General features: G+C 40.5%; 2 protein-coding genes across 3 annotated transcripts in view; one reads left to right on the forward strand and one right to left on the reverse strand.

Annotated features, from left to right (window-relative positions):
• LOC113151062 (prune homolog 2 with BCH domain) overlaps positions 1 to 13,003 on the reverse strand; it is a 32,909-nt gene extending 19,906 nt beyond the window's left edge. For both annotated transcript variants that reach the window (XM_026343885.1, XM_026343884.1), the window contains exons 1-6: positions 12,773 to 13,003; positions 7,956 to 8,057; positions 6,906 to 7,108; positions 6,304 to 6,470; positions 4,556 to 4,681; positions 3,424 to 3,512 (exon numbers count right to left, since the gene is read on the reverse strand). In XM_026343885.1, the coding sequence (XP_026199670.1) occupies positions 3,424 to 3,512; positions 4,556 to 4,681; positions 6,304 to 6,470; positions 6,906 to 7,108; positions 7,956 to 8,057; positions 12,773 to 12,811 (726 nt within the window). In that variant the 5' untranslated portion in view covers positions 12,812 to 13,003. The remainder of the gene's footprint in view (positions 1 to 3,423; positions 3,513 to 4,555; positions 4,682 to 6,303; positions 6,471 to 6,905; positions 7,109 to 7,955; positions 8,058 to 12,772) is intronic.
• Positions 13,004 to 17,747: 4,744 nt separating this feature from the next.
• Positions 17,748 to 18,707, forward strand: foxb2 (forkhead box B2). Its single transcript, XM_026343901.1, has one exon. The coding sequence runs from the start codon at positions 17,748 to 17,750 to the stop codon at positions 18,705 to 18,707; it is 960 nt and encodes a 319-aa protein (XP_026199686.1).
• The last annotated feature ends 7,894 nt before the right edge of the window (positions 18,708 to 26,601 follow it).

A 26,601-nucleotide genomic window follows, 5' to 3' on the forward strand; every position in this document is an offset into this window, starting at 1 on the left:
CAACTCAGAGACACTCAGAGATCACAAGATGATTGATTTAGTTTGATACACAGAGAAAACAAACACTACAATTATTTGGATGTCTTGGTGGAACACCGGATTAGCCTGTGCCCACTTTTACCCCAGTCCACACCTTTCTGTTGTCTCATATAGAAATGCTCTTGGAACAGACAGAAGTCAAAGAACATATTGCAATACATAGATGTCCGTATTAACACACACACTGACACACAAACACATTAGTCACATATTCATGACTGTATGTGTGCGTGTGTGTGTGTGTGGCTGCGGGCTCCTGTCCTTCCCACAGTTCATCAACTCCACAGCATGACAACTCTTCATCCGACCAAAGCTTCATCTGCCAGCGCTAATTACTGAGCCATGAAAACCTGATACACTGACACACAGTCACTGGCGTGACTCTGTGAATAATGTGTGTTTGTGGATTTATTAATGTGAGCTTTATGTAAATGTTACACAAAACCTTTCATCCCATCAGGAAAAGCCTTCCAACTTCTCTATTGCTCTGTATGGACTTAGCTGCTAGCTGTCATATTTACATGTGATGTACAGGTGGTGCTGCACAATGACTGCGTGCCCTTGAGCAAGACACTTGACCCCTATTGGCTCCTACGGTGCCTTTTCTGCTATCGGACACAGTACTGCCACCAATCCAGTAGACAGTGTAGTGTAGAAGTTCTTTCAAACAGGGATATATTGGTGATCTTTAAAAAGGAACCTCTCCACTGTCGCCTAGTGATGCTCAGATGGGGTTGTTGGGTTTTCTGTATGATTCTGTATACAGTTATATTTTGTAAGGTCTTAAACCTTACACTGTACACACACCTTACATAAATAAAATTGAATTGAATTGAAATTATAATACATAAAGTGAAAGAACACATAATAACAAGAGAAGATTGAAGGATCATTTCCAATACAAAAATGAAGAAAGTGCCTTTAAATACTGAAATATCTGATCTATCAGTTTCCTACAAAGTACTGTGATAATACTGCTCTAATTATAGTGAAAATGCATTTACCTTTATTCTTCCCTAAACTTTTCATCTGTAGAGCACATCTACTGGATATATTGTATGATTAAATCAACTCATAAACATAAATTTAATGTTATTTATATAATCAGTTACCAAATATCAGCTCAAGGTGAGGTTTAGACTAGACTTTTATTTTACTGACCCTGATTCATCATCTTCAGCTGGTCATTCTTTTAGTATAGATTATATTCTGCACATGGAAATGTGAAAAAGTAAATTACACCATGTGTGCAGCGCAGCAATAAGGGAACACACTCAGATGTAACAACGGGCAGAAAGAAAATGAATGATAAACAAAAGAAAAGCAATCGCTACAGCCAACATTCAAAAAAATGCATTCTTACGGTACATACAAAAAACTGGCACAGTGACTGCAACAATAAATATACACAGTAAAGCAAAGCTGACAAGTTTGAATGGCAAATAGGCTGCTCACTGCTGTAACAGCTTTATTTCCACTATGTCAATTATATGCAGTGCAACACCCAACATCACCAAAGACAGCAACTACATATAATTATTGCTCAGGCCCAGCATCATGGGAAAACTTACAGTGCGTTTCACTATTACTGTTTGACAAACACTCATTCTGCCTTTACAGCTTCAAATGTAATGCACATTGATGAGCAGATACAAATGATCCACAGAAACACCCAGACTGGCGCTGTAATTTTGAAAGAATGAAACTCTGTTCATTTCCACTTCTCTCTTTTGTAATAGAGAAGCACGCAGACTGACTAATGTATGTTTGTACAGTATACAAAAATACATTAGTCAGCCTATGCGATGTGTCCATATCGTTACACCACACACACTCTGAGGCTTTTTCTTCTGCTAACTAGGCAATCACAGCCAGATTTTTTTTCCTACCCCAAAGTCTACTCTGCTTTAACTACTATCAAACACACAGAGACAAAAAACACACTTTGACAATCACATAACACATACACCATTAAAGACTAATTGAATCTAATTTATTTAGTTTTCTGGAAAGAATCATTTAAGGCAGAACTTCCCTAAGCCCCCTCAATAAATGACACTCTCATACCGTTTTACTCTCTTTTCAAACACAATTAAAAAATAATATATAAATATATACACACTGCAAATGACATGCATATAAGGAGTTCATTTTGGAGCTCGATCTCAGGTCATTAGTAACCCACCATGACGCTGTGGAGTTGGAGGGTCCGCTGGCGACACACAGGCCCCTGGCCATTTATTCTATATTAAGTCTCTAATGGGCCCTCTCTCTCTCACTGTGTGTGTGTGTCTCTCTCTCTCTCTCCTGACACACAGCATGTAGGCACAGCGCTGGTAAAATATGCACAGAAAGTCCGGTGCGCACACAGACAAAGCCATTCAAATGAATGGTTATTTATTCGCTAAACGAGGATCTGGGTGTTTAATGTTCCTTGGACGTTAGGTAGTTTTCTGGGGGAGGCAGAGCCATACCCCTACGGCTACAGACATCATTTATTTTACACATAGCCTAATACTGCACGCTAGGCAGCCACAGAGAAAAATGGGCTTTGCAAGTGAGAAGGAGATAAAAAAGAAATAATGAATGATTTTTTTTTTGGAGGGGGGGGGGTGAACACATTAGAAGTTGCAGCAGGGAGAAATGCAAGGAGTAAACTCAAAGGCTTAGAGCATCCTTTGTGTGTGTGTGTGTGTGTGTGTGTGTGTGTGTGTGTGTGTGTGTGTTTGCGAGAATGACAGAGATAGAAAAGTCCAACATTTCACAAATGTGTGCGGACATGCGCCTGTTTGAGTGTGTGCGCTGGATTTTAGGATACCGCTGGAGAGGATCTCAGGACCCCATCTACATCTCATCCAAATTCAGAAAACCAAAACATCAGGGGAGTTTCTCTGCTGGCACAACACCTCCCCAAAATAACACAGTTCAGGTGGGATACATCCAAAACACTAAAGCCAACACGAGCAACTTTTTAAAAACAGAAAGCTTTTTTTTTATTTAGTTTTTTCTCCTCTATTAGTTGTTTATGAGACCATTGAAGTTATCACAAGCTTCTTTGAAACCAACTTACAAAGGAAGGTGAGACGCATCATCAACAGGCTAATGTAATGTGGTTTAATTAGCCACAATTTCCATGTAGCGACACTTATCTTTGCATGTGTCATGTAAAATTAATATGAGCCATGCATTCTTATGGTCTAAGAATTTCAATTTAATTAGTGTGCTTATCAATGTCTCATAAAAGTATGACTTTTAGGATTTTATGTTGGTATCTCTTCAACAGTCAAACATTCAGAAAGAAAACTCTGAAAATGTCACTGGCAGATTCCTTCCTTTGTGTTTTACTGACTCAAACTAAACTAAATGGGATAAGGGATCACTTACATCCTTATTTGTGGTCACTGAAGACAGTGCTATGGTCATCTCTCCATCAGAGAACTCCTTCAGCTCCGCAGTCAGCAGCTGCTCCAAGTCTACACCCAGTCAGCACACAAACAGACTAACAGTTATGTAAAACACACACAAAAGGATACGAAACAATTTCACAACAGACAGAAAAAACACAAGCATGAATGCACGCTCTGAAAAGAAGAGCTGATTGAAAGGATGTTGCAATGTTGGGAAAATTCACAAATGACACTAGAGGAATTATTCTGACTGATGAACTATTAGAAATCAAGTGATGCTGACAGAGCGCACCTGCGGCTATTGGACTTACTATATGTCTGCTTTTTTAAAGCCCCTACACTCCAGCAGTCCACTCACACAGATATTTTCAATTATGTTGCCTCATCAGATCTTTCTTCAAGACTGAATAAGTATTTTTACCAGCTCTCCCACACACTGTGCGCTGTGTTTCACCTGTGAGGGTGATGTCATTTCCACTGTTTTTATTGTTGTCAGTTTACAGAGTTTGGTGACAGCTCCCAGCACAGCTCCACCCATCTTCAACTCAACCAGTAGCTTAATTAGCCACAAGGATTAGAAAGATCTGAGGGGGATCCTTTACCAACGCTCCACCTGTCAATGGATATATTCCTGCTGTGCCTTCACGGGTGTGGATGAAGATTTACACATCACACAATTAAAAGGGCAGTGACACTCAAAACCTAAATAGAGATCAGTTGTTACTGAATATTTACACCCGTAACTGCTACAGGTGTAACTCTAACTGGACTGGCTTATAAAACTAATGTTAACATGCTAATAAAAGTCTGTTTAGATTGAAAAGTAAACAGAACAGTTGACAATGTTAGTATGAGGCGATTTTGAATTTCCTTTCATAAAATAACACAAGGCACCATTACATGACAATATACATGTCAATAACAGAATGAATGGAGAACTGTGCAGTTATTGTCTTCAGTATTAACTTGCAAAAGGGAACGCAGTGGTTTTATATCATAGATAAAGACACACTGTGTAAACAGACATGGGTGGGACCTCATCCCATCATGTGAACTCTACAGAGTTCTCTTAAAGCTCAGCTGCACGACATGCATGTTCAAATACGTACACTGAAGCTTTGCCTCATCATGTTGACCTGCAGTGACGTCACTCCATTGCAGTAAGAGCTCCTCCAGTTGTGCAGAGTGACGTCCATGTTTGATCCACAAAGCTTCACTTTGCAGCCGCAAGGACTCTGTAGACACACAAACACAGAAACCCGTCATGAACTGTCCAGTGTTGACAGGCCCATTGATGAATTTGTGCCTTTAAGAAACTAATCCATGAACTTAAACATATGGTGTTCGACAAGAGCCCAGCACTGCAACACTGTTTGGTCTTAAGCCAAGAAAAGCCACTTAATCTGAGTAGTGTATGGCCTCATTATATATTATCTCATCATTAGATATGCTTCTTAAGCCTCGAGTACTTTTTTTTACTTTAAATGTGATCTCTTTCAGGCTGTTCCCCAGACTGATCAGATTCAATAAATATTGATGTCACTTGTCCTTTGCCACACTTTTCATTAGGCTATTGAACACAAAGTTGCAATCAGGGACAAGAAAACCTCCAAAAAATTTTGTGCCCTCTACTGTGGTTCTATCACACAGGCACCACAGTAATAAGTCAATCATTCACTCTCAATGAAAGGCAGCACTAACATTTGGGATTATGGACTTAAAGTTTAAAGTTTAAACATTTGGGCTATCCAGGTCAGGCTTTTTAAAAACTACTGTACATTTTAAATGTTCTGAGCAGCTGCAAAACGTGCTGTTAAACTATCCATAAATCATCCAGTTCACAGCATAAACCATAAAAGACCTTTGATAATACTTTTAACTGGACAGCACGTGGTAGGATTATGAAAACAGTTAAACAGCCAAACCTCTTCAGGAATCAGTGGACTAGAAAACACACTATCTAAAGGACTCCACACAGTACATCAATCCAACGCTCTAAAACTACATCTTTATTTGTCTCTGTCTGCACTCTAGGTTGCTTCTTTTGGCTCTTCTTATTCCAATTTTAATCTTAATTTTAATCTTAGATTTCATCTATCTGTCCACTCTCCATCTGAAAAAACAGCAAAGCATTACTGAACAGACAATACACACACACGCACATTATTGTATGGCAGTCAGTGTGCGGACACTCATCGACATAACTAATTTCCTAGCCCCCTACTGTCACATAGACCATGCTAATCTACTCTGTTTCAATTTTTAATTTATCACATGTACTGCCTCACCCTAAACCCTACACTAACCCTAACAAAACCCAATTCTAACCCTAAAACCCAGTCTTAACCCCAAACTGCTCCGGCTTAAATGTCCTCACTTTGTAAATAGGTCCTCAGTCCAAAGGTTAAAAATTCATGCTGGTCCTCACAATGATAGTTATACAAACACACACACAAAATGCTAATTTACCGCTCTCGCTCTGTTTTGCCTCTTAACTGCGATCGCACAAGGATTTGAAATGTGCCCCAAGTGAAGTTGAACTGTTGTAATTTGAATTAATATAAAGCAACAAACCATATAGTATACAATATTTATTGCTACATTATTTTATAAAGTACACAAACACATAGTTTATTTCTCTGCTCCTCCTACATTTGACTAAACTAACTTAAACAGAAGACAGTCACATTATCTGTGTGTCTTTCTGAGCTGCTCCTTGCTCACACTCACCACCCCTCATCTCTCTCTTTCTCCATCTCTCCTGGTGGGTGCTAAGCGAGTCATGTCAGGGGATTTGTGTGTGTCCTCCTTCATCGCCCCATTACTCCCCCTGGGGGGGCGCCTGCGCCTCCCTCACCTCCAAGAGTCTCCCCCAGCGATGCTCTGATGTGCTCTGCTGCCTCTTGAAGAATCTCCCTGGCGACTGTTGTCACCGCGGACGATGCCCCATCATCTTCTGCGTCCTGCTGCCTATTGAGATGGACCACTCGCAGGATGCTGGACTCCAGTGTGCGATAGTCAGAGCTGGGAGAGTGAGAAGAAATGGGGGTGAGGCAGATATGTATGGCTGCAGGGGAAGAAACGATGATTGTGAGGCATTAGCATAAATATAACTCCCCTTTGGGTCATGCGGGATGAACACATGCGGGCCTGAAATACCGACTCAAACATACTCATTTTCACATCAACAAATAAAGTCTTCTCAGTCAGAAGCCAGTGTTTCCCGATATGTTTGTGGTCTGCAGTGTGTTTGTGCTGCAGTGTCAGCTACATGTAAACATACATTAATCAGTGTTGGTCCAGTGAAACAAAAAGAATCCTGAATTCACTCAACCTGTTTTTTGGTAAGAGTTTAATAACTTTTCTGGTAACACTTTTAAAAAGCAGTTAAAGGTCAGTTGAAGGTATCTACAAATTAACTTGGAGTTTGTGCTTTAATTTGCATATGAGTGTATTTACCTGTCTAGCAGTCCATCTCTCAGCAGCGTCAGAGAGAGTTTTCCAGCATGATGAAGCTTCACCAGGTCTACGTCCTCCCTCCACAGCAGCAGGCTCTCACTAATTTTCACCCTCTGCAGATACTTCGCTGTCTCCCCAGGCAACACACCGTCATATGGTCGGCCGCACAAAACTGGTAGACACACTCGGCCTGATCTTTCCTTCTGGAGCACACAGACAAACGACATACATGAAGTTCAACATATTATAAAATAAAAACACACGAACAGGAGATTAAGTTAAGCAATTAGTAAATTTTACCTTAAAAATAAATGTATACTTCTAAAAATAAAAATATAAAAGCAACATGCTGTGCACTATGATATTGTACAACCCTGTACTTAAATCTGAGGAAACCTGTTTATTATTATTATGCCTTTGCAGTAAAATAATAACAGGACTTGGATAATCATATATTTTGTGATAAGAAGTATGTATGCATATAGTAAATGATGCAGGGAAATTATTTTTCCTCATTCACTGTTTAGCAGTTAAAACATTTGCCAAAGTAGTACTTTCACTAATAATGAACGCCAGGTGCTACTTATTTCTATTAAAAAAAAGTAGTAGTTCACTGGGCAAACAGCCAGATAAAGCCATAACAGTGTTCCCAGTTTTTTTAAATAATGACTACTCTGAATAATTAAGTTTTTGGAAAATATTCATTATTCTGAAGCAAAAAAAGAGATCTGCACAATGACTACCACCTTACACTGTACACGAAACATTCAAATGAAATAGCAATATGTGAGTATGCATTTTGCAAATATTATAGCTTGTAAATGAAGTGTAAATAAACTGTACGCATAAAAAATATGGTAGATTTTTGACTGACTACTGTTCTCCCACAATGTAATAGACAAAGAAAATTAGGTTACTTTATTGTACACTACAGTTTTCTTGTACAGTTTACAACCCTCTGAATACTTCAACTGGCTTCTCCATGGTTTAAGTAGAAAACACACAGACAGTCACACACACAAATAAACAAACAGGAAGAATTCATGTTACTTGGCTGAGGTGTAGTGCTAAGCACAGTGTTGCAGCTACAGTGTCAACATCTGGTTCTGGTCCGCCTAAAACAGCGTGGATGGGACTCTCCACTGCATCTGCCTGGAAACACACATAAACATGTAGTACAAGGTTAGTTCGCCTGTAGCTTCTTCAACTTTGAAATGTTCTGCCTAATCCATTTGTTTTTCAGCACACAACTATGGAAGCAGATGACAGCTCTATACATTACTGTTTAATCTGAAAACTAATGTAACTGTATCAGCTGAAACTCATTGAGCCAGCATGACTGTGTTAGATGACTGCAGCATTTTGAAAGCAACACTATGCATTAATAATGAAATCATGGTGCTACAAGGCTTGGCTCATTCTTGAAAGAGAATACTATTCAATATGTACTACACTAGAGGCATAATCAGCCGGAACAGTGAAGCAGCGGTCTAAATTAGGGAGAGAAAAGACTGCTAACTCAAAGTAACATGCTTTGTCAGAGAAGTGATGAGTTCCATTAATTGTACTAAACAATGCAGACAAACACTCCTCATTTAGGTTAAGTGGACATTAATGATAGTGCCATTACAGAGATTAAACATTCATCTCCGAGTGAAAAAGGCAGAAAATTAAGTTTCTTCCTTCATTTGTTTAGTGGGAATATAAAATATACATATAGATTTTAATATAATGTCATAGCCCAGATCAAGCACTAATGTTTAAATTTAGTAATTCACATAGAATTGCACTGTGTCACATTTCCACATGTCTCCGGACAATCAACTCTTATCTTTGTGAAAATCAAATAAAAGAAAATTCAACACATCATAATAAAATTAGCAAATGCTTCCTTTACAATATAACTCAAGATTAACAGCCTTTGCTAAAAGGCACGGGAAACTGTACAACAAAGTTTGGCAGCACATCCTCAACCTGTTCTGTGAGTCCTGATTTATTTGATCTAAAACAGATGAGCTGACTCACTACTGATACAAGCCCACCCAGCAGCAGTTCTGCTATCCATTTTTCAAAGAGGACTACATGTATTTATATTGAGTTCCTGTAATCACAGGGAACAATATGTTTCTAATACTGAAAGAACATAATTGTCGTTATTGTGAGAAAAATATAGTTGCACTAAAGAGGTGCCAGATTCAAAACTGTTTTTTTTTTTCTTGAATTTCAAGAGAGGCACAAAAAAACACTTGGTTCCTGCAGGTGGTGGAGCTGTTAGAACGGCAGCAGCTGCTACATTATTTATCTGTAGTATTTTACTAGTATAAAGTAACTGCTCTGGAGTAGGTGACACAGATTAGCATGTACAATTTCTTTCCCAGTGATTGAACGGCTGCTCCACAATCTGCAGCGGGCTAGATGGCCTGAACAACAACAAATTGTTGGTGAATTACAAACCAGTTGCATAAGATGCTTCTAAAAGGAGGACGAATGTTAGAAGTGATCGAAATGCTTTTAAAGCACATTCAAAGTCATTAAATTCAATTTTCACAACCATACAAGAAAATAATGGAGGTCAATGGCAGCAGTACAAAGTTTGCAAGTGTTTTGATCACACACAGCTTCTTTGCTTATTTTTAATTGGATATTACTGCTTTGAGCTAATTTGTTGACAAAATTATGAATTAATTTGTCTTATTTCTGTTCAAAGATCTTTACAATCAGGCCGGGAGGAGAAGGAATGAAGGACCAAATCATGGAGAGGGCGTGAGGGGGTTGATCAGACCGAGAATCAGAAAAGAGTGTAGTGAGGTTGGAGGAAATAAGCCAAGGAAGCAGAAGAGGCTTATGAAAATGTAGGTGTAAGGTGAAGTCAGACTTGTGGAAGAGGTGGGGAAAGGAAAGCAGGAAAAATGGGAGTAGACAGGTGAAAAAATGTGATAGGGAGAAGAGGGAGCACGGAGGAGTAAGAACTGAGATAAGAGGGAGCAGAGATGTGGAAAGGGAGAGAACATAAAGAGGGAGTGTATGGAGGAACAGAAAGAGGAGAAAGTGTGTGTGAGAGAGCGGGAGAGGGGGGAGGAGGCCGGCAGCCAGCTCCTTCAAAAGAGGGAGAGAGGGAGAATAAATCAATACTAGATAGCCAGAGAAAAGGAAACGATGCATTAGCAGGAGAAAAGGGCACTCAGTGTGTGTTCTGCTGCAGCGGAAGAACACTGCTGTGTGTGTACATGAGCATGTACCGGCCATCTGATATCCTTCAATCTGAGTGCTCTTCCTCTGAGCTCTATCTCCCCGTCTCACCACATCCAATCTCTCCAGTCTCCTCTCCTCTCCTCTCCTCCGCTCGTAGTAGCATTCTGAAACAGTACGTATAGAGTATCTGGAACCTGCCACCACGTTTAGCAGAAAATAACGAATCACGACAACTACTCACCAGTCAGTCACAGCAAATTAACAGATAGGTCTGATCATCTATCACTATCTTAATGAAGTGCAAGTGTGTATGGATTATGGAAGACGTGTAAAGCAACAAGAGGAATCCTTCTCAACATAGGCACAATATAAAAACTCCCACAAAGGTGCTGAAAATAAGCAGAGCAAGTAAGTACCTGTAAAAGCTGATGCCAATATTTATCTAACAAGTTGCTTTATTCTCCAACAAGTACATAATGTTGCAACTATTAACAGGAAAATGCCCTACAGGTAATGATTACGAACCCAAATCTAAAAATAAATTTGCATGCCTATGCGACAGGGAATGCATTATGTCAATGAGCGTCCTCACACTGACTGCCATACAAAAATGTGCGTATGTGTGTGTGCGTATGCACGAGTGCATCGGCTATAAGGACTTTCTCCTGGAAGTCCACTCAGCACATTGCTTGAGAGCTGTGCCAAACAATGTGAGAGAGAAGAGCGTGAGCTGTGGAGCTGTACAAAGAGAAAAACTGAGAGAGAAAGAGAGACTGGTTCAGCGAGCACTAAGAGCCAGGCCAATTAGAGGTATGGGTGTTCTGGATGGTGGCCATCTCGAAAGTAGAGAGAGAGACACAGACAGGGAGAGTGACAGGGAGTAGAGAGTGGTCAGCAAAAGATCGAATCATCAAAGTTTATATCAGACAGATGGTAGAGTGAGTGTCTGTGTGTGTGTGTGTGTGTGCGTGTGACAGAAACAGTCATGAATCATGACATGTGTTACACTTATCTGCAGCCTCCACGACACTCATCAGTTGCTCTTCTTATCGCTCAATTACCCTGCTGCGCTCTGATCTGCGGATTTGCTTCTTTGATCTTTTCTTTTCTTCAGCTTTCCCTACATTTATGTGAAGTACATCGCAGATAAAAGCTCTTAGCCTTTTTTAATTTTCATTCCACACAGACTGTTAGCATTCATGTGTTTAGTGCACTGACAGACACCTGTTTACTTGAACAAACTGAATATTTCGATTAGTGGAGAATGTCTAGAAATATAATGAATTCAAAGAACTATTACATGCGTTATAAAGCTCAGACAACTTACAGTAAGTACTGTACAAAACCCACTAAACTGACTTTAAGGTGAGATTGCAGCATCAAAAAAAGAAAATGAAGGCTCAGCCTTTACAGTGCTCAAAAAACATGACATCCAATGACAAGTGGCAAACTCCACAGATCACATGATGGAGAATTCAGAAGAGCTAACAAATGGCCTTTGAAGTAAAATAGTTTTCTCAGCGTAGATTACGTCTAGGTGTGGCTTTTCACTGTTAACTTTGAAAAAAAAAAATGATGGCAGAAGCACATGGACAAATATCAATAACTCATTCTGCTGTTTGTGTGGATGGACATTAAAGTAAGTGTTTGAAAGTGCATTCAAACAAATACTGAACAAACACTGCTCATGTCTGACACATGTATATGTGTATTTATGTTTGTCCACCCTTTAGACAGTGAGAAAAACTGCAAAGTCACTACTACTGGTCAGTGGGAGACGGGAGACCCAGCTATTTCTGATCAGTTCCTGACACTGGCAGGTGCATGGGCAAACTCCATAATCATCAGAGGAATAAATGAAAAACACAGGGTGCTGCCCATATGTCAATGCAGAGAAGGAGGTAAACATCAGGACACTGACTCATCACAAATACTCAATATATTTCAACGAGGGTGAGGATATGTATTCACAACTCAAAACTGAAGTGACATACTATGACCATGCCCCAACTGATATCATGGTCATGCCATTCAAGACAGCCTCACATCCTGTGAAGCATCCACAGGAGGGTCCATAATGTGACTGGGCTAAATGTATACAGGCCAAGACTGTACACAGTGGCAGGAATAGTATAACTGCATCTGCATAACCATTATCAAGTATGTGTGTCCAAGAACACAAAACAGTGCTCCCCAGCCTCTCAGTGTCTAGAAATGAGCTTGTTATTATTTGCATGAAGCGTTTTTTTTATGTGGGAACACATATCCATTCCTGGATCAAATGCAAATTATGAGTCAGTATCTGCAGAGCAACCAGATAGCAGGGAAGGACAGCCTCTGGCTAAACTTGTTGATGTCACGCCTCCCCCTCATTAGAAATCAGCACCTTATTTAAATTCACACACTGATGTTATTGTAAACACAACGAGCTCGTTGCGCGGGCCCACGATGCTTATTTCCCTTTTTCCCCCCCCTATGCCGTCATCCTGTCGATCTACAGGTGCTTCGGGGGGGGGGGGGACCGGAGGGACGTGAGAGGCTTTTTTACCGTGCGCCTTTTTCAGCAACAGGAACGCAGCCTGTAGCGCAGCAGTAGCAGCTTTCTCGTCATGGTCCCCTCCATCATTACAGCCACAACCCCCCGGTGTTAACGCCGCTGAAGGCTCTCAACTCACCCCGAGTCTGCTCTGGACCCTCCGCAAATACTCTTCCATGTCGGCCTGCGTCGCTACGGTGCCGCCGCAGATCTCTCCATAGACCAAGTTTCAGCGATGAGGCGGACAGACTGCTGATGTGTGTGTGTGTGTGTGTGTGTGTGTGTGCGTGCGTCCGTGTGTGTGTGTGTGTGTGTGTGTTTTCTCTCTCCGCTCCCGAGTCCCCCCGCTGCGCTCGCACTGCAGCACGCTCTGCCGCTGCGTGTGCCGTCGGTCCTCCCCTCATCCACGGGATAAACCCACAACACCGATCAGTGGGTGTGACAGCAGGAAGAGGAGATCCGACGGAGGCGCGCTCGGTGATTCAACCGCGCTCCCTGCAGTACAAGCCCCCCCACTGTACTCCTCACCCTCCCCCGCAAAGGCGCAAATACAGGCGCACACACACGCACACACGTACACAACGTCCACCAGTGGCACAATCAAGGCAATGAATGACAAATAGTGGCACTGACGCCCCCCCCCCCCCCCCGCGCCACGGACAGCACCCTTTCAGTGCCAGTGGACCTAGTGGTGATTTCTGCATCTTCACACGTCCTGTGTGCCGCAGTTTTCTATTTGCCGCAATATGATCAAACCCACAGCCAGAATCAAAGTGCACTGTCATATCTCTCTGGTAGCTACTCGACAGTGTGTGTGTGTGTGTGTGTGTGTGTGTGTGTGTGTGTGTGTGTGTGTGTGTGCAATTTAATTAATCTGAGAGATGACCGAGAGAGTAACAACCCGGAAAAAAAACACCTGAAGAGGCGCTCTCTCTCTGTGTCACACACACACACACACACACACACACACACACACACACACACACACACACACACACACACACACACACATAATGGAAAGTCAGCCACTGAATCTATCTATCTATCTATCTATCTATCTATCTATCTATCTATCATTTACTATAATCAAGCCATGATCACACCAAAATGAAATTATTCTGAATTGTATTATATCCTGAGTCCTTTTTAATGCAGCAGGCAGCATGAGAATCTGGTTCTGGTTTGTGGTGAAGGCTGTGATACTCTGGTCTTAATGGAAGCGGTGTTAGTTTGGAGAGCCAAAAGGTCTTTGTACTAACAAACAGTAGCAGAGTCGAGTCATTTAAGTAATGTGGAGTAGAAATACACTGATGGTAGCTGTATATGTTTTACAAAGGAATCATTGTAAACACTAAGTTTTCTGACTGCATTTATAGGAGCACAAACACACTTTTGGCTCTTTATTGCTGATATTATGTGACATGTCTGTATCTAATTGGCCAGTTATGGATGACATTAAGAAAAGTACAAACCCAAACAACTAACAGATGCACAATTGCTCCAATTCCTAAGAATGTAAAGGTTTGGTCACTAAAGTTTAATCTTTTGCTACTGTAAATTCTTCGTTTGATTATTATTGCTGTAAAAAGCTGATGGAAGTACATAGATTTTCATTAGGTTCGCTGTGTAATGTAGTTCTGGTCTTTGAGGGCTCTATCGGAGCTGGTTTGACCACACAGACTCCTATAGTGTGTATAGTTTAAGTGTGTGAGTGTGTGTTAATGAAGTAATATAGTAGTATTTAGGATTCTCTGCCTACAGCAGGTTTATAAAATCAGGCTTTGCTGCTCATGTCCTGCTTGCAGAATCCACATGTGGGACAGTGTATTTTATTCAAGAAATGCCAAAATGACTAAATGAATTCCATTAAAAAGAAACGTCTTCACCACCAACAAGACAGAATACGCCTATATATGCTTTTCATCATGCACATTTTAATCCCACATTTGTCTCTATAGATGTTTGACTTCTCACAGTTTGCTACTGCTAAAGCCTTAAAACCTAAATTTTACTTTTAAATTTTAAAAAGTAAATAAATAAAAAAAGTTATTATAGTTATTTAAGGGTTCTTTGAATCATTTTCCTCTGTGTGAACTAGTTAATGCAGAAAACCAAAAAGTGACACAAAGCAAAACGAAGAATAAAAATACTACAACTCTATTCATTTGGATTCCATTGTGATCTCAGATGTCTTCACATCTGTAACATTACTTTATACAATAGATGAGATCATGCAAACATTTATTTATTTATTACAATATGTAATGCAGACACTGGTGTGTGGATGTGAAAGTGAGGGAAAGAGGGAAGAATTATAAAGGTCATGGATACAAAATGTAACTTGATCATCTTCTTATTGTTGTTCTGGGAGGAAGACTGAAAGCTTTACATGCAACTAATTACTTTAGATAACTTTGTATAACTTTATTTATAGTTATAAAAACTCTGGACTGTGATGAAAACCCGAGTTGACTGAGGCAACAGGCAGCTTTGATCCATTGAAGCTACATTTTGCTCGCTGTTTTATGGTTAAAATCAGAGAGACCTGTCGTATTTTGCCTCTAAATTATTTCCCATATACACAAGTGAGGCTTGCAGCGTGTGCACCACAGTCCTACACTGGTTTCATTCTCCTTTGAAAACAATAGGCCCCGCTAATTGATTTTAATGGCTCTCTCCGCGACGATGCGCCCCTTATGACTTGGAGAGAGGTCTTTAAGATTATTATTATTAGTGTAATTGCCATTACCCCCACACTTTCCCTCAGCGAATGGGAGCCAGAAAAAGAATATCTTTGCCCTTAAGCTGAGCAAATAATTATTAGAGACAGGAAACAAACAGACGACCGCCTCACACACACACACACACACACACACACACACACACACACACACACACACACACGACCGCCCCACCTTAGAGCAGACCCCCTCCCAGCGACCCTCATTCCCTGAGCCGCCCTCTTCGTGCAGCGTGCCGCTTGTAATTTATGCAAAATTAATTGATACATCTTTTACAATTGATGTGCTGTAAACTTAATGAGTAATTTATGTAATTAGTCAATTAAGGATAATTCCAGCATATGCTCCGTATGCCCAGAAGGTGTGCTTTACAACTAGTTATTTGTCCAGGAGTTGGGTGCAGGCGAAGGCTGTTGTAGACTACCTAATTAATTTTGTTATGCAGATCAGCCACGGTGTCTATTTAACGGCCCCCTTTGTGAAAACAGATTTAATATTGATCTTTCCCGGGCGTTTAAGAGGATGCTTTTACCCGCGTTGGCCTCTGAGGGCCGCGGAGTTTCAAAACTCATTTTTCAGCCTCTAGGAAACCTTTCGCGCAAAGACAACAAGAAGCACAACAACGACCCTCTTTATCAATCGGTGAACGTGTAAACGCTCCTCTGGCTGAAAAGTGGTTTTCACTGCAGTTGCATGATGTCTTTAAAATATGCTCTCCGTCGACACATCTGACCTTTTGAGTGGGCTTGAAGGACTGAGACATAACGGAGATTCACTGGCTAATTAATTGACACAGTTTTGAATATTCATACTCAGTACAGCAAGCTTGCCCTTAATTACATTGTTGGACTTCTCTCATAGGAGGCTAAATCACGGAAGGCTTAATTATTGTAATGTATTCGGGGCCCATCGGGGCACCGGGGAAGACAGGAGTCGTCAAGGACCCAGTCATGACACCTGGCCAGATAAGAAAAGAAAAAAAAAAGGGGGAGCAGCTTTTGTTGTTCTGCGCTGAACAGAATTCAGAGCAGGGGATGAAGTTTGTTTACATCCTTGTAGGATTCACCGGAGAGTGTTTGAACAGACAGACAGCCGCCGGACTCCCCTCTCAGCAATTAATCAACAACAGCGTCTCTCTCCCGCTCGCTTTCCGCGTGTATGTTTCTGTGCGCGCACGCTCGGGTAATTGAGAGCAGAAGCGTGGTGCACTGATGATTGTGCGCAAAGGAAGACATGATTTATTGTTTGCAAAGTCTGAAAGTGCAGTCGGGCAAATTTAACAAAGGAGTTGTATTTGTATATTTTAGTCTTTACTATTTATTGCTTCAGGTAAAATGGGGCTAAAATGGCAAATCCTCGTTCTCTATCGTGGCTGCACTGAGACGTTAAACATTTCTCCATCTTGATTTTACAAATGTATGTTTTCAGGAATGTTTACGACAAATCAATCGTTATGTGCAAAGCAACAGAGACGCTGAACTCCAAAATGTAAAGTCTACCATTCTAAGGCGTTTTGAAGGCAGAGGTCAAAGGTCAGGGTTAACTGTACAGGGATGTAGTCTTGGAGTTACTGGGGGTTCTCTAAGAGGCATTTAAAGAGCTGTCCATTAAAACACCGTGTAGTGGTGTTCTCTTCTGTCACTGCGTACTTTACGCGGGACTCTTTGATTGGCAAACAGGAGATTAAAAGCTGAACGCCTCTGCCGATCGCACCACCCACCACTCATTTATGTTCTTTTCTTTACCTCATCTCTCTCTCTCTCTCTCTCTCTCACTCACACACACACACACACACACACACACACACGCACGCACACACTTTCTTGATCAGACACACGCGCGCACAGCCCTCTGCTCTCCCTTGACGTGTCTCTTAAGTGTCTGGATAATAGATAATAGAGTCGGCGACCTGCGGGGGTCTTACAAAAACCGTGCTCTCACCAGAGGAGAGGGACACACACCGCAGACAGAGAAGCAAAGTGACCCCCTCACATCTTTCAGCCGCCGCAGAAACAGGGAGAACTCGGAGGACCTCTCAACTTCTGCGCGCAGAGACCGACTTTTACGCACAGCGCTACGAGCATAATTTGGCAGAGACAGACCGAGTTCTTCAGAGGAAACTTTCTTCGGAGACAGGAGCCTCACAAGGGTCTTACCTGACAGCAGTGGGCCTTTTGGTTACACTGAATTCATCGATATAACACAGGTAACGCGCAACTGCAGGAAGATTAACCTGATGGCTCAGAACTTTGGGACAGACGCGTCAGATGGAGAGTGATGAAGATTGTCAACTTAGCACCGTAAACTATAACATCTAAACAACTTTAACGGGTTTATATAACATTTCAAACTTCAAGAAAACAGAAACCAGTCATGCCTCGTCCTGGGAAGAACTCTTACAGCGACCAGAAGCCCCCGTACTCCTACATATCACTGACGGCGATGGCTATCCAGAACTCAGCCGAGAAGATGCTGCCTCTGAGTGACATTTATAAGTTCATCATGGACCGGTTTCCGTATTATCGAGAGAACACCCAGAGGTGGCAGAATTCCCTGCGACACAACCTCTCGTTTAACGACTGCTTCATCAAGATTCCTCGGCGGCCTGACCAGCCAGGAAAAGGCAGCTTCTGGGCTTTGCATCCGGACTGCGGTGACATGTTTGAGAATGGCAGTTTCCTGAGGAGACGGAAGCGTTTCAAGGTGCTGCGCGCGGAGCACATGGCCTGCAAGAGCTCCCCGATGATGCATTACTTTCACCACCACCACCACCACCCGGGCAGCAAGCTGGGCACAGCATCTGGCCACCACGACCACTCTGCCGGCCCGGCAAGCACCGTAGGTCGACTCCCTCACTTCCAAGGCTACGGGGGCATTACTTGCGCACAGCCCGGCGGGTTTAAACACCCGTTCGCCATCGAGAACATTATAGGACGGGACTATAAGGGTGTGATGGCCAGCGGACTGCCCCTCACCTCTGTAATGCACCACCTGGGTTACCCGGTGCCCCCACAGCTCAGCAGCGTGGTCAACTCCATGTGGCCGCACGTCGGGATGCTGTCGGAGTCTATGGGTGGCGTGCCCATGCCCGCATCATCCGAGTACGCGCCCTTCAGCGTCTCGGCAAAGAGCCTGTACCACAGTGCTAACGGGCAAACCCTGCCTGCCGTTCCGGTGCCAATAAAACCCACTCCATCCTTGGCCCCGGTGCCCGGTTTGACGGGGCTGCAGACCGGCTCGACCCAGCTCTGCTCCCCGGCGTCAGTGATGGAGAAAAGTGATCTGTTAGAGGGGAAAGGCAACCCTCTACACCCGGCTCTCCTGCTGTCCTAACGGGGTAAACTGGGGCTGTTTTGGAGGGAAAGTACACATACAAGAAAGACGTTTTTATTGCATAACATTTGACTGAACAGGCCAATCAGAGACTTCATATATCTCATGTTAAGCGCATCTGTAGGATGTTGTAAAAAACAAGGTTAACATTGTGCTGTGTAATGAATTTTTCATTAGACTCATGTTGATTCAACTCATAATTTATTTGCACAATTTGTGAGGGCATTTACCACATATTGTAATGTGGCACTGACAAATACAATCAGACAAGTAGATACGCTAAATCCAAAGAAAGCTTTGATTTAGGAGACAAACGGTCCAAAATTCTTTCCAAATGCAAATCAACAACTCTGTTTTATATATATTTTTGGCTGTTATTCTGTTTATTTTTATTTTAATCTATGACAAACCTATCGGCTAAAGACAAATAGGCCTTCTTGGGTTTTAATTAGGCCTGATGCACTTGTGTTACAGTAGTCCATTGGACGTGTTATGCTTGTATTATAACACTATTTATCTTAAGATATTTATAAAGAACTTAAATCGAGTCTTTTCTGGTGTTGTAATTATTTACATGAGTGTTTCATCAAATCTCCAAGTTTTTTGGGGAATCACTGCCTATAGGCTACACGGCAATTGAAAGAAAAAATAATAATAAGATAAATCACATCCGACATTGTTTAATATCTATTAAATCAATGTGCGATTTTGTTTGTGTGAGGCAAAAATCAAACAAATCTAAATGTGTTCTTACATTTATGATGCCATGATGCTCATTTCAGCTGGTGCTATAATATGTTATCTACTCAAAGTTATTGCATTCTTTGAGAAGTGGTGTCCATGTCCTAGTCTACAGCAGAAAACAGTGACAGAGACACTGCAGCACAGGCTACTGTATATACTCACCACCTGTTGCTTAGTGAAATGCATCATTTATAATAAAGTTAATTTGTTTTATATCAGCAATTTTTGGAGGCAGCAGATCCACATTTAATTTAGACCTCCAGCTAATATATCTTTCAATTAAGACAATAATGTGGTAAGTGTACAGAAGAAATACAGTAATAATGGGAGTCAAACTTGTGATCAGGCAGAAATTAGACAGTCTTTACTTACTCTGTACTGACATGTAAATCATTTGAGCTTCTAGGGCTTTGTAATCACATTAACAAATTTTAAGAACCCCTCTAACATTTTCGTAATTCGTGTAATCACAAAACAAGCTTTCCTGAGATGACCTTTGCTTTTACAGTTTCAGTCTAGCATGTTGACGTAAATCACTTCTGGAACCGGTGTATATGCTGATGCAAGTTATGTCCAGGGGAGGTGTGTATGATCTTCACAAGATGGATAGAAGCAGTCGACACTCTGGGCTGTGCAGCTTCACAACTTCAAAAGCAGGCAGGGAGATCGGATCAAGTTTTGCTCCTTTGTTGGCTCTGTTTAAGTGCACCTTTGAAGATTGTCCTCTCCAGCAGCACAAAGCACCAGGTTCAGCCCACTGAAAGTGACTTATATTCAGCCTCCTGTCCCCTGTTTAGCATCCCAAAGGCTCCCACTGCCGACACTATTGTCACATCAGCCTCTGAACAAATAATTGAGATGCACCAGCAGAGGAGAGGCGTGGGAGTGAAGAATTAAAATCAATTTGGGTGTCACTGCTAATGAGCAGAATACATATATTTCCCTGTTGAATTTCACGTTTTTATTCAGTTTTCTATCTTCATCATCTCCTTTTTCAGCTGACTTGCTGCGGCTCTCTCTGTTTTTCTGTCTTGCAGTCGTCAGTAGATTTGGTTATCTCTCCTCACTCTCGGCCTCGTCTACACGTACACATTTTCACACACACTTTCTCTACAGGGTGTCTGTAATTCCTAGTTAAAGGGAACTGCGATTTCTATGGCACGATAAAAGTGTCTGTGTGAAAAGTGTGTGCCTGTGGCTGTAGGTGTCTGTGTGTGTGTGTGGTGCTTTAACTCCCTGATCAGCTGGTCTCAGTGTCTTTAATAGCTCTCACTGCATTAGTGTATAATTAAATGTCACTAATTAAGACACAATAAGAGGAGTAATAATGCAGCCATCATTACCCTCCATGATCCTCCGTCTTCACAGCACCGGGTGCGATGAGGTCTCCTAATGTGCACGTGTTTATGCGCAGGGTAAAAGGAGGAATATGTGCACTCTATTTTCTTAAGGGGAGACACTATAGTCGTGTCAAAACATTTCAGAGCATATGCTGGATGATTTTTCTTAGTCCCTGGAGCATTTCAGAAATAGCCATGTAATCGCTTATGTGGCTATTTGGAATTTTGGAGCCATTACTGTTTCTGATTATATCCTATATCTTTTCACCACCAGTGGTTGTGTGTTTCTGTGGTGTGTCAATATAATCATTTTGTTTGATATGGTGATAACAAATATATTCTGGGTGGCACAGCGTTTATATAAAATAGTTGTACTGAAGGCAAATTGTTAAAGAGGAGAGCCATCAGCACATTATACAGGACGTGACAGATTCTTTATAGATTTTTTAATAATCACATTTCTTTATATTACTCTAAAAGAAAAGACACAATAAATAACTTGGGTGCAGTGCAACAGAGTACATCTTTATGCAGATAACCGAATCAGGAACTGGGTGTCATCAAACTGCAAATCTGATACAAACTATATTGCAGTAATTAGAATAAAAGTAAAACACATACTCGATGATTTCTGTGTTTGATTGCGATAAAGTGATTACACTGTTGTCCGTGTATTTAAAATAGTGAAAATAGTGATTAGGTTTAATTTAAAATTTGTGGATTACTTAGAAAATATGAAGAAATAGAGTCTAGTTTCCTATTAGTTTAGAAACTGATAAATAAAAACTAATAGTGTAACAGCTTAGATACTAAGGTAGACAGATATTTAGCATTTGTTCTAAAATTATGTATATTTGATTATTTAGCCGTATTCAAAAACTACTAAATAATACAAAAAAAAAAAAAAAGACTAATGAAAAAGCACAAAGTGCATCATTTAGTTCTTTTTTGTTTTTCTAAGTTGGTTTTATTTTTCTTCACTATGACATCTACAGGTTTAGAAGTGCCGGTTTAGAAGTGACATGATGATATTTCATTTAGTATTATAGTATAATAGGTATTACACCATATGAAAACCACTGACAGACGCGTGCAGGACATTAACAAGAGAGAACTCTTTATTCATGGAAACACGGTTCATCATGTGAAATATGGATAAAAATTTAAAATGAATAATAGGACTCTTAAGAATGAATAAAACATTTAGGGCAGAGGTGTTTTACCATCAGCCCTCAGAAATGAAATGCTGGAGTCTTGAATAGACAATGATACATTAGTGGTAATTACCCACACTTCACAAGGGCGAGGGTGACAAATTCTACATGCTTTTTTTTAATGACCAGCAAGAACAAGACATCATAATGAACAGCTTAATTCATTGATCTGATCACCATTTACCCACGCATACACACACACACACACACACACGAACGGGAACAACCTTAAATATTATTCTTTGTTCCAGACAGTAGTCTTTTATTAGGTTTATTGGCAACATCAGATAACAGAAATTTGTTCAAATTTAGTTAAACCTACAATTACCATTCAAGGTTTTCTTGTTCAGCTAGAGCTTGAATAATAATTAAAAATATAAGTGAAGCAATTTAGGCATTAAACTTACATTCCAGCTACAATCAACTTTGTTAAATAAAATAAGATAGAATAGAAATCTGTCAGATGAACCTTATAAAGTCATCAATAGAAAAAGTCAAAATGAATCAAATCATTGCTTTGTTTCCAGGATCAGAGTACAAGGAGGGGAACACGTTCCTTCGTCGCTTTTCAAACTGCAACCGTGAGAAATAGAAAAAATGTGGGATGAAATGAAACAGAGAATTATTAGATAACAAAGAGAAGAAAAAACTATGCGATCAAGGCATAAAGAGGAAGAAACAAAGACAGTTGGCTAGTGGCACCAAGTCGAAATAGAAATTTGAATAGTTTTTTTTTTCTGTCCTGGATTTTTTTTTACAGATTGCAGGATGGGTACCGACTCAGACAAACATGACAAGCAAATAACATAAACTGAATTCCATACTGTGCTGGCTACATGCATACATACAGAAGGAATTTAGAGAAAAATAAGTTCATCTTCTTTATTTAAGTCCGTGTTCATTCATATGTATAGAGCCATGATATTTTACACATCATTTCCTTCTTTCAACTCCTGGTGCAACAGTCACTTTTATCTATCAGAATATTCAAGAATAATTAAATGAATACATGAATTAAAAGTCCTAACATATGTTCATCAAGTTATCAATCAGTTAACACACATTTAAAGTTTTACTTAATGTGTCTAGAGTTACGTTCCATCGCACAGTTAATTTGACATTAACATGACATTTCATACACAGTATAATTAAGAAATAGTTTATAGTATATTTAATTTAAAGACACTCAGTGTACCACTGTCAATTAAGACTTTACTTTGTTCTTAAATCCACTCTCTTACAAATAAACAACAAAGTAACATAGATACAGATACATTTAAATATCTTTTTCCTTTAAATCATGTAATTTATGTGAGTTTTCCTTATTTTTGTAACCAATTAAGGAAAAAAAAAGCAGCTTTGTAGCTCTATTTCTCACACATGGTGGCTGCCCAGTTCAAATTTGTCACTGAGCTGCTCCACTGGAGTATTTAGGGTTAAGCACTTTGCTCTAACCTGTCTTACCCTGCTGGTACAGGTAAGCCACGAACACAATGTAGTGGTACACTTGCCATAGTACAATGTGACAATTAACAGTATACGTGATTCACTGCAGGCAGGCAGCTGGCATACGGCTACATCTGCTCCTATCTCGGTAATGGTCGCCTTGCCATATTCACTGCTGTGTTCTTTAATAGCAATACGAGGGGACAGCCATCAGACGTGTGTCAGCAGGAGTCAGCATCTACCAATGAAAAGACCATCTGAGGGGAATTAGAACATTGGCATCAGGCCTGGAGACGGAGAGAAGCTGTCAGGGGACAAAATCCTAACGACAGGTCACTGCAGACCACTGCACATTACTATAACTCTTCCGCTCTATCTTTTCTCCATGTATCCCTTGCTCTTCCTCCGATTTCACTTTTTTCCATAGTCTTTCAATCCCCTCTGTGTAAATTTTCTTTTCAACCTGTTCTCCAAAACTCTTCCTTCCCCTTTCATTCCTTCATCCACGTCTCTCTCACCCAGTCTCCAACCCTCTCCCTCTCTCTCCATAAATAATTGAACAATGATTCACTGATCTTGGGTCAACTTTTATCTGGTCCCTAAAATGTATTGTTTCTGCTTCGTCCTCAAAGAAAGGTCTTCTGACGGAGCTCACACTATCTTCAATGTGTCATCTATCTTTATTGGCCCAAATTATTACACCTTATTATCCATTATTACTTTTTATTATCAATTCAAAGCAGGTCAATGGTTCACCCATTCTGGCCTCTGTCCCACTGTTTCTCCTCTCTGACTTCTCCACTTTCTCAATTTCTCCAAGGAGTTGAGACAAAGAGTTCTCTGGCCAAAAAACTTCAGCAATCTTGTAAGAGGTTAAGTGCTTTGTGAGAGAATAAGTGCCCACATTGACGCTTCAATAATAGAGATTAAAGTGAAATGGAAATTAACAAAGTGTATCATCAGCTCTCTCCCTGCTAAGAATTTGTACTTGAAATTTAAATCTTATCACCTACTGTCAAAACATAATAAGCGTTACGTAGGAAATGTTATAACAATGCTTTAGCTTAATAAAGCTGCTGGACACAGATACACGCATCACTGTTTCTGTAATTTAGGAATTTACAGCTTGTTTATTGTACCTTTATTCATGTATGTGCCCAAAAATTAGAAGCAAACAACGGTTCAACAGAAATCTCAAATCATAAATATAACAATGTACTTATTGTTTGTGCTTTACAAACAGGCATAATCTTAGTTTCCCTTTTCAGTTTTATTAGGTGAGTTTCTAAAGTAGCAGCAGAGCATGGAATTGGTTCACTCACTCAAAGTGGAACAAGAATAGCGAACAGATATTTATTTGATTGATCTTGGGTCATAAGGCACCATCTTTCCTGACACACTGAGCAACTGAACTGAATCAACGAGAAGACTGAAGAGTCATTCTTCTTACTGATTCAGTTTGAAAGAGTCAACTTCCATGAAAAGAAAGCTGAAGTTTCCATTGTACCTTCTGTCTGATGAGGGGAGGCTAAAAGGTCACTTCTTGCTCCAGGCAGGTGATTAGTGGCATGAAGTTACAGCTTTCAGTGGAGAGAGATGTAACACATTAATCATTATGTACAGTATCTACATGAAAAAGCAAATTGTGTTTTACTATACGGTTGATTTGCTCTGGGTACATCAAGATGATAACCAAAAGCTGCTGGTTCACCACTGCTACAAGTCAATCAAAGGAAATAAGGCTAGAGCCAGACTTTAAATGTGGGTTTTGACTACATGACTCTCAATTCTGTGGGGACAGTAGCTTTATAGTGAGCAACTGTTAAATTACTGAACAATTCACATGCATTCAGTCTACTACAGCTTATTTATACAGTCCCAAATCACAACCAAAGTCATCTCAGGACACTTCACAATGTATAGTTTAAGACCTTAAAGAATATAGCAATGCAATTATAGGGAAAACCCAACAAATCCCTTTATAAGTCTTCATTATACAAGTTAAAAAAGGGTACACAGGTGAGCATTTTGGTTTACAAATTAACATATATAAAAGAAAATGAATTAATGTAATGAAAAAATCCCCAGAACAATAAAGTTTTAACATTAATGCACTCAACAGCAATAGAGTATTTGGCAACAATACACTGTTCTCTCGTTAGCGCTAATTGCAGCTGTGACAGCGGTTAAAGGCAAGGTCCTCCTCTGACTCCCAATCATTTATCTCTCCATTACTGAGAGCACTCTGGGTTTTTATTGGCGTAATAAAGTTGATCTTCACTACCACAAAAAGCCTGCTGACCCCTGGGTGCTTCAGAAGCCCCTGACTCCCCCTGAATGTATTAATCTTCATATTCATTCTCTGTCACACACACACACACACACACACTGCAAGCACAGGGACAGGGATGTTGCATCTCACTTACTTAATGTTTAATTAGAACAATAAGAACGAATCATTTTAATGAAGAACACACGTCTTAACAGCGGGCGTGCTTTTCTGTGTGCGCTCGTCTGTATTGAATTTAAACAAATCTAACTAAGACTCAAATTTTCACTAGATTTGCTGTGCTCGTGGGTGTTAGAGATGTTATTTGTTGTACAAAAATATTAACTCCATAGTGGCAAAAAATGTATGTGAACCCTTTGAAAATGCTTGTTTTTTCTACAATAATTGTTATAACACATATAACTATTTTTTTAACATTTAATAAGCTGATGGAAAAACGAAACTATGTGAATCCTAGGATTTAATGAACTACCTTTGGCGGCAGTTCAAGCACTTCACAGAAGTCAAGAGGGAATTTAGACCATACTTCTCCACAGAGCGCACTCAGGACACATCATATTCTTACGTTGTCTGGTGTGACAGTCTCTGTTGAGGTCATTAGATCTTGAGTCTGACCAGATCCACTCCAAAAAGTGGATTTAGTTTGAAGTAGTAGATTTACTTTGCTATTTTTGGTCTTTATCCTGCTGCACCACCCACAACCCTCTAGTGAGTTTCAGCTGTTAGACAGCCTCCACCTATGTCATGCTTCACGTTCTTCTCCAACGTTTAAACCTTAGTTTCATCAGTCTGCAAAACATTTTCCCAGTAATAATTTCCCAGTAATGTTGGGGAGTGTGCAGAGGGTTTGAGACAAACAG

Source organism: Anabas testudineus, chromosome 9 (genome assembly GCF_900324465.2).
Source record: "Anabas testudineus chromosome 9, fAnaTes1.2, whole genome shotgun sequence".
Lineage (NCBI taxonomy): Eukaryota > Metazoa > Chordata > Actinopteri > Anabantiformes > Anabantidae > Anabas > Anabas testudineus.

Coding starts and splice junctions, on each gene's coding strand:
- foxb2 (XM_026343901.1), top strand. CDS start 17,748: ATGCCTCGTCCTGGGAAGAACTCTTACAGCGACCAGAAGCCCCCGTAC.